This window comes from Magnolia sinica, chromosome 2 (assembly GCF_029962835.1).
Source record: "Magnolia sinica isolate HGM2019 chromosome 2, MsV1, whole genome shotgun sequence".
Taxonomy (NCBI): Eukaryota; Viridiplantae; Streptophyta; class Magnoliopsida; order Magnoliales; family Magnoliaceae; genus Magnolia; species Magnolia sinica.
In genome coordinates, this window is record NC_080574.1 from 5,519,507 (window position 1) to 5,532,841 (window position 13,335).

General features: G+C 40.3%; 1 protein-coding gene across 3 annotated transcripts; it reads right to left on the reverse strand.

The window, feature by feature from the left end:
- Positions 1–1,581: 1,581 nt before the first annotated feature.
- Positions 1,582–10,474, reverse strand: LOC131232694 (photosynthetic NDH subunit of lumenal location 4, chloroplastic). 3 transcript variants are annotated; one of them, XR_009164915.1, is made up of 6 exons: positions 10,024–10,471; positions 6,003–6,097; positions 5,644–5,702; positions 5,454–5,522; positions 2,052–2,185; positions 1,582–1,932 (listed from the first exon to the last, which is right to left on the reverse strand). XR_009164915.1 is itself a non-coding variant. In XM_058229117.1 (5 exons), the coding sequence occupies exons 1-5, from the start codon at positions 10,387–10,389 to the stop codon at positions 2,118–2,120; spliced, it is 657 nt and encodes a 218-aa protein (XP_058085100.1). In that variant the 5' UTR covers positions 10,390–10,471; the 3' UTR covers positions 1,582–2,117. The 3 variants fall into 3 exon arrangements, 2 of the variants coding, with proteins under 2 accessions (XP_058085100.1, XP_058085110.1); XM_058229117.1 differs by having other exon boundaries at positions 1,582–2,185; XM_058229127.1 differs by lacking the exons at positions 1,582–1,932; positions 2,052–2,185 and adding an exon at positions 4,860–5,095 and having other exon boundaries at positions 10,024–10,474.
- Between the last annotated feature and the right edge of the window lie 2,861 nt (positions 10,475–13,335).

Genomic DNA, 13,335 nt, shown 5'->3' on the forward strand with positions numbered 1-13,335 from the left:
CACGAGAAAGTGCTTGATGGAAGAATATCTTTAGACCTTTTTCTTTTCTGATTCTGTGTGGCAGATGGTTGAAATTCAGAGGGAACTTCGCTCTTTTATACAATTATTTAGATGATACTGTAGTAACTTTAGGTAAAAAAAAATTGTAATTTCAGCAGTTGATTACAACCCAGAAGAGTTCCACTTGCACATCAACATGGAGCCAATGTAAATTGCGCTGAAGAGTCCTATTGCCGTACGCGTGGGGCCACATTCTCACTCAGACTGTTGATTTGATGGCTCCGCTTTGGGTGTGGGTGATGGCTTAAAAATATCCCTGATTGGAAGATCCTAAACCTTCAACCAGTGGCCAACTAATTAATAGGCAGTTACAAGAAAAAATTAGTGGTCCACATGAAGGGAAAGAATGAATATCAAAGCGTTAGATCTTCCAATCTGAGATGTTTACTGGGCAAACCTCCATCCCTTATGGGGCCCATCAAATTAATTAGCAACCTAAAATTGTTGCTTGTTTCACACAAGTGTGGATCTTGTACTGGGAAACATCAGGCTTGTTATACATAATGCTGGATTAAAGATGGAAATGCTTGGGTTAAATTAATCTTATTCACAAGACTCAGATCATGTTAGCAAAAGCAATCTCAATTCAAGTTCTTAGGGTTTGTTTGGCACCATGGATTTGGGGCGATTTCAAATCCCTTGTCTTGTGCGTCTATTTGGCACCATAAAGTAATTGGGGATTTCAAATCCCCTAGGTGGAAGCCAAGATTTCATCTAAAATCTACCCATGAGTCGCATGTGTAGCATGTGTGCCACTAGGCTACTAATCTATTGGACATGTGACCCACTGATGATATTCCAAAATAATCAGATTATCAACCACATCGCTAACATTACTTAGATGATTTGTGCAATCCAAACATTGTCCATGTAAATCAATGGTTAAAAATCTCAGCTGTGATCCTATGCTTGTAGCCCTTCTTAGACTTGGAATTTCATCATTTTCAGCCAAAGTATGTATTTCAATAGGCTTATTACAATCATTGTGTCAAACATTACACATGTACACTAATTAAAGAAAGTTAATTAGTAATTAAATTCAAACCCCATATACATGGGATTTTGAATCCATGGTGCCAAACACAACCAGAGGATTACAAATCCAAGGTATTTCAAATCCACGGTGCCAAACAAGGCCTTATGTTCTGGCCATGTTAACAAATTAGGATGTGTTTGGATGCGTTTGACTCAAAAGATGAGGTTTGCTTGGGTTCGGGATTGACAGTCTCTCACACACCTGTTCATACATGCCACATGTAAAAAATCTAAACTGTTCATCAAATCCAGCATTAAGGAAAACCTATGCTGCTGAAAATTCGGGCCTATTTTGGACACCTGAGTGAGGCCACAATCCTAAGCTCAAATCCAACTGTTGGAATGCACTAGGAAGAAAAAAATTGTTGAAACTCAATTCTCAGTGGCACCCAAACAATCCCTAAGCCTTGCATAAAAAACAATCTGCAGATTAGGAAGGTCAGGTGTTCCAATTTTAAATACACTACCTTGGCGTCTTTCGAGTAATTGTCAGAAACAGACCAAAAGAATTTTATACCAATAGCATTCTGCAATACATTTTATATGTGGTTTCAACACCTACATGGTGCATGAATTATGCAAAACAACAACCATCGTCGGATTTGAAGTGATCAGGATCGAGGTCTCTGAGATCGACACTGATCCAGACCGCAACCCACTGAGCTTGTTGGCACCTGATATCTCTCTATGCGTCGGTTGCACGGCTGTTCATCTAATTGAATTGAGCACAACATTGTGAAATTCCATACTACAAATTGATCCACCAATCTCAAGCACCAGATGTTCAACTGCTATTTCATAGGTCCATGATCAATCTTCATTCCTTCTACTCTAAACCTTTACCATTGGCATCATATATCAGGTCAGATTAATGCTTCTTAGTACCCCACACCGTTAACGAAATAGAGGGTAAAGTTGAATTTCAAGATAAAAGAACCACAGCAAAAGAAGCTTACCATCACACCTAAGTGGCCTTCTCATCTCACCCAATGCCGTAAATTCTCTCCCATCTTGTTGGATCTTCACTTGTAAATTCCAACGAAAAGAATGTCATAGAGGAGAGTTGCATTAGCGGGTATGTTGCAGTCACCTGCACAAAAGATGTTCTTGTGGTTAGTCTCTGATCATGCACAAAGAAAATCACATTTTATCTCCTCATCCAACACAGGCGAAAAAACAAGCAATCATTTCAGGTAATTTTCTAACAGCAGCAGATTACAAGCGCAATGTCAGAGCATCAACAATGATTTTGCTCCATACATCTTAACTTGACAAAAGTTCCATGGATTTCTGTAATTTGTTTTTTGGTTTTCCCAAAATTCCCTTAATCATGACTAGAAGTTTGCCAGCCCACACACAACATTGGTGGGGGATTGCACAAGGTGGCACTCTTCAGGTGGGCTGTCCCTATATGAAAAGATTGGACAGTTTAAAGAACTTGCCAACGGTCCACATTCGTTGTACACTTGTAGCCTGCCTGATGAGTGGACTGTTCTATTTTTGTGTATGGTGTTGGGGCCACCTTATGCACCACTTAGATGTCCCACAAACTTGCCAGGTTGGCATGTGTGCTGCATTTGGGGCTAGCAAACCTCATCATGGCTATTTTTCTTGCTGTATTTATTTATACTGAACTGGAGTTGTCACAATGTCGGTTACGTATGTACTTTTGTATGTGTTTTCAATGAAATTCGTACTGAGAAGGCACTTGAGCACGAGTATAGCTACATCAGTTCCCGTTGAAAATCTGATGGGAGCAGAAAAATAAAAAGAAATCTTCATAAAAAATGAGTGTATAGCGAAGTGAAGCCATTTTAACCCAACACCCATGTTTCCATCCAAAGAAATTCTTATGCAATACCAGTTACAGTGTGTAAAAACACACATCTTTAGATATAGTATTTCTGGGTATTATAAGAAGATAAAATCATCAATCCAGTTTCTTCATCCCACTACTTAACAGTTTTAACTCCATATTAAAAATCTGAACTTAGAATGAGTCCTCTTTACATTCTTCTGGTAGATAAGGTTCGGGGATTTGTTGAGATCGGGGCTGTCAATGGGCTAAAGCTGATTTTGTTGGGCTTTTAGGCCTGGACCGGTCCAGACCAAGATTGCGCTGGGTCCTGTTTAGGGTTCAAGGGCATTTTTGTCATATATCAAGCACAATGGTGCACAACTAATGAACAGCCCAGACTTGCACAAAAGTGGGTGGACAAGCTCAGGCTCAGGCTCGGGGCATGCATAATCATCAAAGGCTGGGATTAGGCCTAGGTTTACCATGGGGACCAGGCATGGACAGAACTCAGCTTGGCCTGTTGACAGTTGAGACACTCAGTTTAACACAACTGCAATAGAAGTAACATGCAGTGTCTAATGCAGTCCAATTCGAGGTTGCAAAGGCATATAATTGATCCATCTTTCCAGAAAAGAACGCACACAGGACCGTTAAAACTTGCAAGCCCTAGGATTTATGGGTTATTTAAGTTCAAGAAAGCACAAAATTCCCTCCATGGGGGACATGGTTCGGTGATCTAGACCGCGGGACTGATGAGCCCCATAGTGGATAGGGGATGCCCCCAAAACCCTTCAATCTTTCACCTATTTTCCATTGAATACAGGCCGTTGCCGCGTGTGGCTGTGTACACAGGTTTGAAGATCCTAACCTTCAATCTTTAGGTCATTTTCCATTGAATACAGGCTGTTGCCAATATACCAAAGAAAAAGAAACAATAAGATTCTGGGTGCTGAGAAGTACATAGTCACTATAGTGTTTTTTTCTCCTTGGACTGTGGACCTTGGGCCCTCCACTTTATTTATGGAATACCAAAAGTCACCATAAGATGGTGTGCACGTGCTAAAAGATACCACCGAAGGATGCCCGACGGAAAGAAAACCTTTCAACGCGAACTGGTCACCTATGGCTACAATGCATATAATGGCCTAAAGAAGCTCCATTTGACGCAACAGCTATGGATGACCAAAAGCTAAATATTTTCGTTTTAAAATTTTGAATACCTCACGAGATTCTCATGAGTCCAAACCATCATTTCTTTTCTTTTCTTTTTTTTCTTTCTCTTTCTTTTTCTCTACTACATATAACGTGATCTCAGCAAATTTTCGGTGAAACCGAATGTGTGCTAATGGCTTACGGCCGGATTTTGCCAGCTCCCCAAGAAAACAAAAGGGTGGGATTTTTCCTGCATCACTTAAAAAACTGAATGCTCTATTATAATAAAACTCGTAGAAAGTGGGAATACAACACCAAAGCTTTGTTGAGCTCACCATGTTGTTTATTTGAAATTCACTCCATCTATCAGATGCAGCTCCTCATCCTCACCGTACATCCCAAACTAAGACTAATCTAAAGCTCCTGAGTACAAAGAATAATGTCAAGTTACGACTAAAGCCTCTCAGTTCATGTATTGTTGCCCACTTGAGTTTTGGATCGATCTGATTTTTGGGATCTCTTCACCCAAACTATTAGCATAAGAAATGGGTTCATTGGAAAAAGACACAAGACTGTAGATCCTGCACACAAACCTATGGTTGGCGTCCCATGACCATTTTTCACTGTGGTGTGGCCCATCTGAGTTGTGAATGTGGCAGATACTTTTACACAAGGCCTAACATCGTGGGGTACACCTGATGGGTGGAGTGGATGTCACATGCATGCAAAAAAAATAATTGGCCCACATAGCTTGGGTGTTGTGCCCTTGTTGTACAACAGGTACATGAGAAAATCTCAGAGTTACAACTGTTCACCTTCCTTTTCTCGCACGTTATGCATGCCACTCCCTCTCTCTAGTGCGTTGAATATGCTATACCCTTATTATTATATAATATATATTATTATTTACATATTGGGTCTCAAAAAGAGTTTATATATTAGTATTTTCCCATTCTTTCTCTAGCCTATACCTCCATCAGCTTTTCTCAACACTAGCAATTTGGAACTCTCTTTTTCACTACCAAACATAGGTTTCAAATTTGCTTTTGCCTACAAAAAGCAACCTTTATAAAAGTTACTTATAAAATGAGTTTTATAGTTGTTAACAATTAAGAAAAATTTCCCCACATTGGACGGTGATATTCTTATGTGGGAGATATTTGAGGAGTCACATATTCGCTTTAGGATCCATCAGCTCAATTGTGTCAATATTTTTGAATGATGACCCCATGTGTGTAGAATTTTGTGCCTCAACAAGCTATACGTTTGTTTAGGCTCAGGACTCTCTAGTCCCCATCTGCACTTTAGGTGAAGTGTATGCCTAAGTGATGAGAAATTAAGTTTAGGATCTCAATTCTATTTTGAAATGTTCAAGAAAAGATCAGATCATGTCAGTTTCGAGCTTTACCTGAAAAGCATCCTGCTGGTTCAGGCCCGTATGCTAACTCTGGAGGTATATGAAGTTTACGTTTTCCACCTGCAAAAGATTTGAGGCATAAAGATAAAGGGCTGGGAGTGACGTACTGACCCAGGGAACAAAAAAAAAAGCCATAAAAAAATAATAATGAGAGGAAGTGTAAAATTCATCGGATTTTTACCAACGAGCATTGGTGGTACACCACCACCACCGAAAATCCCCTGATCCAGTCCTCTTATGACTTGCACTAAAATAAATAAAATGAGCAATGGATGTAAAGCAAGAATTCATGGCCTCACACTCCATAATACCAATAACTAAGGAAAAGGATAAAAATCTTAGTTTTCTCCTAATTGGTGATAGAAAAGAACCAACTAGAAGAGCATTTTAATGATTGGAAATATAAAATCCTACTGCCCACTTAACAAAATGTGGGTAACTAAGTCCCCGATGTCCTTTAAGGTATAAACGAGGACTTCGGGCATGATAGACGAGAGATGGAACTTATGTATTAGTTTTCCATCCAAAACCATCTTAGATACCTTGCCAACGCCAATACGCATAGTGAGTGGTCTTGCACGTTTATAGCTGCTGTCAAAGACTGTTCCATCAGCAAACCTTGCAGTGTAGTGAATCTGTTTCAAAAAAAAGAATGGACTTTATGAAGAATGTATGGTCATGATTAAAGAACTAATGGACCATTCCAATATAATTTGGTGAAGATTAAGTGTTTGAAGAATGCTAGACCCAAATCTAAGGTCACGCAGCAAAGCATTCATCTTCTACAAGAAAGAGAAGACTCATCATTAGTCATGGAATCCATTTCCTCTTAAAAGCTAACATGTTGGGCAGTTTCCATTGGCCATCAAGAAGTTCTATTGTAGTTTTTCCCCCGGCTTTACTTCTCTTTATCAATCTAGGGAGGCCAACCATGGTTGCATTGGAACCCCCACATTGATCATGTGACAAGAACACAAGTTTAACAAGATGGTTTGACGAGTTGGTTGGAGACTCAGCTATGAGTTGATCCAACAGATGTAAACAACTGTATAGTTGTTTCTTACTGAATCAACAACAATTTATCTCAACAATGAACTGAAACTTTGCAAATTGAAAAAAATAAAAATAAAATCTAGGGCCTGTTTGGATTCGTGGTTAGGGGTGTATTGCATTGTATTAACGGGTCTGATGTGACATTAGCAATGTTTGGTTAAGAGTAGCCGACCTTGGTATACGAAGCGCGCGAATACATGGCGGAGCCAGAATTTCTGACTGCCGGTATTGTACTGTCAGTGCTGTCTGCTGCCATTTGTACAACGTCTTCATTGCGTTGTAAATGCAGACGACTTTCAAACAGGCCCTTACATTGCATACTTCTGGGGGAAGAGGGTGGGGAAGGGGAAGGATGGGCCAGGGATGATGAACGGTGATGTAGATGGTTCTGTTGTGCTGTCCTCATCTCCATCGTCATCTTCTTCTTTTGGTGAGAGATATGAGAATCCAAAGGTGAAGATCACGAGGTTTAGAAGGAACGGGAGCTTGTTGAATGTTTCCAGCCCCACCACTCACTTTTGGGTAAGTCAGATGCACCTATCTTCCAGTTTGTACCAGTAGGGGCCCATTTTTCAATGATCCAAACCGTCGATCTGATTGGCCTCAACACGGATTATGTGTACACTAATTTCTCTCAGATTGGGCAATTCTAGATTTTCATGATGGGCATAGGCCTTCTATCGGTTGAATCTATACAGTGGATTATTTTTCAGCCATCCATGTAGGACCGACATTTTGAGGGGTTTACCTTCTCGAGGATTTTATCCTTTGAACGGTTTGGATCACTGGATGATGGCTCCACTCGTATGAACTGGAAACCTGGACGATATTCTACTAACTTCACAGAGGTTTGCTAATGCCACACGGCTGGGGATGCTGCCCACATACCTTATACACGAAGGAACACGTGCTAATATGGAACGCGTGTTTACGATCAGAGCTTTTCATCGGCAGGCTGCTTTATTCCTCAGATGGGTCACACTGGACAGTAAACGGACGGTTACAACATATTCCAGCCGTCCATTTGCTGTGTGTGATATCAGATATGGCACGCCTGAGGTGTGAAATGGCCAGAAAATCTAAACCGTGTAGTGTAGACCACGTGATGGAAAGATCTGATTCTGATCTGGCGTACATGTTCTATGGTGGCACGTGCGTGTGGATGGTCAGGGCTGCCGCACGCTTTTGAAATTAGCATTCTCTTTACGTTTTACATCATCATTATCACTCGTATCATATCAATATATCATGGATAAGCTGTAGTTGACAATACGCCCTCATATCCAAACATTGATCTGTATAAGATATTGTATACTTGCCCGCACAATACCTCCTATCCAAACATTGAATAATGGCATGGTGATAAGGATGTATTCTGACAACCGTCCAATGTATACATGAACAGTACCCAAATACAATACAATACACGAATCCAAACAGGCCCCTAACAACAGTGATGCATTATGACAAACAAAAACAGGAATTCAAAATCTAGAATAAGAAATTGATTGAATATGACCATTTACTGTCAAATATCACCGAATCAACCAAACACAACAAAAGAAGGACAAAAAAATAAAAATAAAAACCCAAATTTGTAAATCACTTAAAGTCTCTACATATCCATAAGCCAAATTGCCGATCCATTCAGATCTTAACCTATCAACATCATAATCATATCCCCAATGTATTTGAAACATGAACTCATACAAGCTAAATGTATTAACCACCCATGATTTAATTAGACGAAATAATTCATCAAAAACTCAAACATCAAATCTTAAAAGTTCAAACCACATTAATAAATGGCCCAGCAACATTGCTCTAATCGCAATAACAGTCATGAAGTTAAAATTCCAAAGTGGTGTCCATTGCGCAACTCAATCCTAGCAGCTGTTTGTTGGCCATCAAATGGACAGTTGAAAGGAAAATGGTCCTTGGGAAAAATCCAGCAATAATTGTATGATTAGTATGATGTTTAGGCCACACAGAACCACAACAGGACACATGATTTGGCTAGTATGGAGTTCAATAGATGCACATCACTTGTATAGTGGTTGAATGCACTAGTATGTACCACAGTCAGCTTGAGGAAGGTATTATTCCTAACAAATGAACATAGTCAATTACACTGTTAAGTTCAAACCTAACAGAAAGGGCAACAAAAAAATACAAAAAATAAAAAATAAAACATCAAGCATTAAAATAAGACATTAATTGAAACCTCAAATGCTGTTGTCTAATCATTGAATCAAATCCAATGTTTGAAGCGAAATGCTGCGATACAGATTCTGCATAGAATTTCAATGCAACTTCCTCATGGTTCATGTGGCAAATATCTGCAGTGATGGGAACTATTGACCTGGTGGAACACAACATTGATAGGCCATATCCCCTGAGCAAAGTGGTCGAACTTTCGTAGCCATCCAAATTGGTGGCCTGATAGGAATAGTTAGCCCAGAACAGAGCAAGGGTCCGCATACGACCAACAAAACTGACAAAAATTGGAAAGTCAGAGTTGTCCAGTCGCTGAGACATCCATGTGATGGTCCACCAGATCCAGTTCTGATTACCAGATATGTTTGGGATCTGTATTCTAAGGGAGCTGCACAGTAGCATTTCTTATCTAGTAGCTCAGTTAATCAAAACCTTATATCAAACAAATAGAAACTACCCGCATTCAACTATTAAAATGAGGAATTATAGAACAATCAGCCAGAGGTTTTGGGTTTGTGCAAGTGGGTCCATGGGTCAGTGACCCAAGCTATCGACGTGATAGTCTGCATCCCCAGAATAGAAAATCCTGGCCATTGAATCTTTGGCCTTCCTTTGGATGAATGTGTGCATTGCTGCACTTTCTTCCTCAACCATCCATTCGAAGGCTTAGGATTTCCTTATATGGGATATTTTGGGTGCATTGGCCATTCATTTGGATGCCTGTAAATTGGGCGAGTGGTAAATGAATTGCAGATAAATGATTTATATGGAGCGTTTGGATGCAGAAAAGCAATTACATCTTTTAGCTGTAAATGGAAACCATCTGAAAAGCTCTGATTTCATTTACCTGCAAATGAAATTCAACCTAACGGCTAGAATTTTGAAATTTGGCTATAAACAGATAACAGCTTAAACAATTTACTGGTTAACAGATTACTGCTTAAATCCAATTAGGACAGACTGTAAACAATTTACCACTTATAAGATTACAGACATCCAAACGACCCCTAAAAGTACCACTAATTACAAGTTTGGATCACTGAAGCATGGCAACCATTTCTACAAACTAAAAACCTGAATGGACAAATCGCTGAAACCCTCCAGCAGAGAATTGTATGATACTACCTCTGGAAAAAAGAAAATCCAAATTCAAAATCAAAGCAATGCATAAAAACGCAATTCTCAAAATTCAGTGAGAATCCCAACTCATATCAGAGATTTAATAATGATAATAATTAAAAAACTGAAATTCGGTCCGGTGATGGTGAAACCGGCAAAAAACCGAACTTACATTGATGAGCTCTCCGAAGGGCGGCTCGACGCCAGTCCCGACTGCAACGTCGCAGTAACCGAGCCCCGAGCGGATGAAATTGAGGTCGCAAGAAGGCTCTCCAACAGTTGCGTAGTACTCGATTCTCGTAGCGTTAGCATCCAAAGGGGCTGAAACCAGCACTGAAGCAGCGAAAATGCGAACACCCAATTCGAAAAGTCTCCTTTTGGTTACAGAAATCGATTCGAGCGGTGCCTTGGAGTCTGTATTAGAAGAAGAAGAAGAAAGAGATGCATTTGCTTTGAAGGTGCGGAGATAGAGAGGTTTTTGAAGGATCTGAGAGGGTTTTGTTACTGCTACTACAGCTACAATGGGGAGTGTTGCCATATCTCTCTCTCTGGTTCTTCTATCTCATCTGGAGTTTGTGGGCTGTGTAGATTTTGAAATGAGAAAGTCATCGCATCCTCGGTCGCCAGTATACTCGAGTTTTCAGTTATGAGAAGTGGGGCCCATGGTTAGGTTATCCAGTCCATTGTTCTGTTGAGGAATACCATGGATTGGACATGTCCTAAAAGTTTCTACGTGAGAAGATCGTGGAACTGGGTCTTCAGCCTTTTCTCAGTTGATTGTGGACCGTTGCTGAATTTCTCTTTTTAGCTGTTTATTTGCAGGTTATATATCTAAGGGATATGATCATTCTATCACGACTATTTTAGGGCGATTATCCATCTTCAGTGGGACCCAGAATACCAATGGTCTGGATCACTGAAAGATAGGTTGTAAAGGCCAGAAATAAAAACCCGGGCACATAGTGTCCTGTGCCTAGGATCGTATAATTCAATGTGTAAGATCAAAGCAAAAGGAAACGGATTGGCTACTCCCCCTGACACCAGCCAATGGCTGGTGGTCGGTGCTCTGTGGGGCCCACCATGATGTATATGTTCCATCCATGCCGTCCATCTATTTTTACAGATAATTTTAAGATATGAGACCAAAAATGAGATATATCCCAATCTCAATTGGACCACATTACAGGAAAAAGTGTTTAATGAGCGTCGACCATTAAAAACATTTGGGGGGCATAAAAGTTTTGGATCAAGCTTATTTTTGTTTTTTTCTTTCATCTGGGCCTGTATGACCTAATCAACAGATTGGATGTCAAATAAAAAGTACAGTGGGCCTTAGGAGGATATTAATGGTGGATATCCAATCACTATTGTTTTCATGTGGTGTGGTCCACCTGAGGTTTATATATCTCTCATTTTTTAGATCAAGCCTAAGATGATCTTTAAAAATGGATGAACAGAATGGATGAAACACACACATCATTGTGGGGCCCACAGAGCACCGACCATCAGCCCCGGGGCTGGTGTCAGGGGGAGTAGCCAATCCGTTTCCAAAGCGAAATCCGGGCGCCGATTGGGTTTGGATACTACTGTCTGGGGATCTTTGCGGCCCACGATGTTGTATATGTTTTATCCACGCCGTCCATTCATTTTTACATATCATTTTGGTGCATGATCCGAAAACGTAGGAAGATTGAAGGCTCAAGTGGGCCACACCACATGAAGCAATGGGTATTGAATTCCTACCGTTGAAAACATAAATATTAGGTTGATCCAAAACTTCTATGCCCCCTTAGAAGTTTTCAACGGTAAGATTTCAATCCCCACTGATTCCTGTGGTGTGGTACACTTATCCTTTAATGTAAATTTTTTTTGGCACGTGCCCTAAAATGATATGTAAAAATGGATGGAAGAAAATATAAACATCACTAAGGGCCCCACAGAGCCCCTAACAGTACTGTCCATCCCTATCTAGGTCCTGGTGGGTGTGGTACCCAATCCGCGCTTGCAAAATCCAAACGTAGGAGGTGGGCCACAGGGGACCTTTTTAAAATTTTTTTTTTTTTTTTTTTTTTTAAATTTTAACGCACGCACACACACCTGGAGGTGCACGTGGGCTGAACAAAGCTAAAAGGGAGGCCTGCTCATCCTTGCATTGGTCCAGATCATTTATCTGGAAGGCATGAAAAATAGCCCCGGGCCCAAATCGTGGTTCCGAAAATCAGAGGCTAAACACATCCGGGCCTTCCCACCTACCTTGGGCCCATGAACGTGTGCCTCTCAACTGCATTTTTGTTTTTATTTGACATCCATAGGCAATGTGCAATCCTAGCCGTAGGGTCCCCATCTGCGCAGATACCAAGTGGACCATCAATGCATATTCATGTGTGGACCACATAACGTATGCATGCCCCATGTTCATCGGGCAACTGATTCTACTGCTGTGGTACGTGCGTATCGGGCCCACCTGATGAAGAGCCATATCCCCACGCAGGTGTCTCATGATGCCAGAAGAATATCTCGAAAAATTCTTTAGCATCTGTCCATCTTCTTTCACCATCACAAATGGTCGATAATGAGCAGAGCAACATAAAGAAGTGTTCATTTGAAACGTCAAAAGGTACCGTGGGGCCCACCTAGCGTAACCTAAGGCGTTTATGTGCCGGACCATGCCCTAATACCTCCATCGGGGCCATCTGCTGAAATGGACAACAGCCATCCACACATAGCAGTGGTCAAATTAGACAGGATCATAGTACGATGGAGATTCGTGGGATATCTTCCATCCACCATTACAGCCTACTAAAAGGTGGGCCCCGCATGTATAGTTTGTTAGGCTTGCGTGATCTAAGGTTCATATATATATTTCCTCTAAAAAGAAAATGGTAACGATAATGGCCTTCGACTTGCTAAACATGTTTAAGGAGAGTTCCCAAGGATTTATTCAGCCAATTGCTCTGTGGGACCCATCATGATGTATGTATTACATCCACTCCGTCCGTCCGTTTCTCCCTCTCAGTTTAGTACATGAACCTAAGAATGAGGCAGATCCAAAGGTCAGGTGGATCACATCAAAGGTATCCAAAACCTTCAATCCAGAAATTTTATTAATTAATAATTATCACTTTTGGTTACATTACTTGTAAAGAAAAATAAACTCTAATTAGGAGTCATAATGTGATTAAATTAAAACTTACTCAAAGTTAAAAAAATTAATTTAATTTAAAATAAAAAACGAAGAAGATATATTCAACATAAAATTTACTATTTTTTCTGCAAAATGAAATAATGTGATAGTCTGCTTCCATTAAACTTTATAGGTTGTGGGTCCAGTAATGATTTAAGGATGAAAAGTTATTACTGATTTAATGTTTACTGAACGGTGATTTTGAAATGATTTTTTTTGATCCCAACGCGCTTGAGCTCCATTACACCGTGTGTTATGTAGGACCGGGTTTGAATACGATGGATTAGGTCCGTTTACATT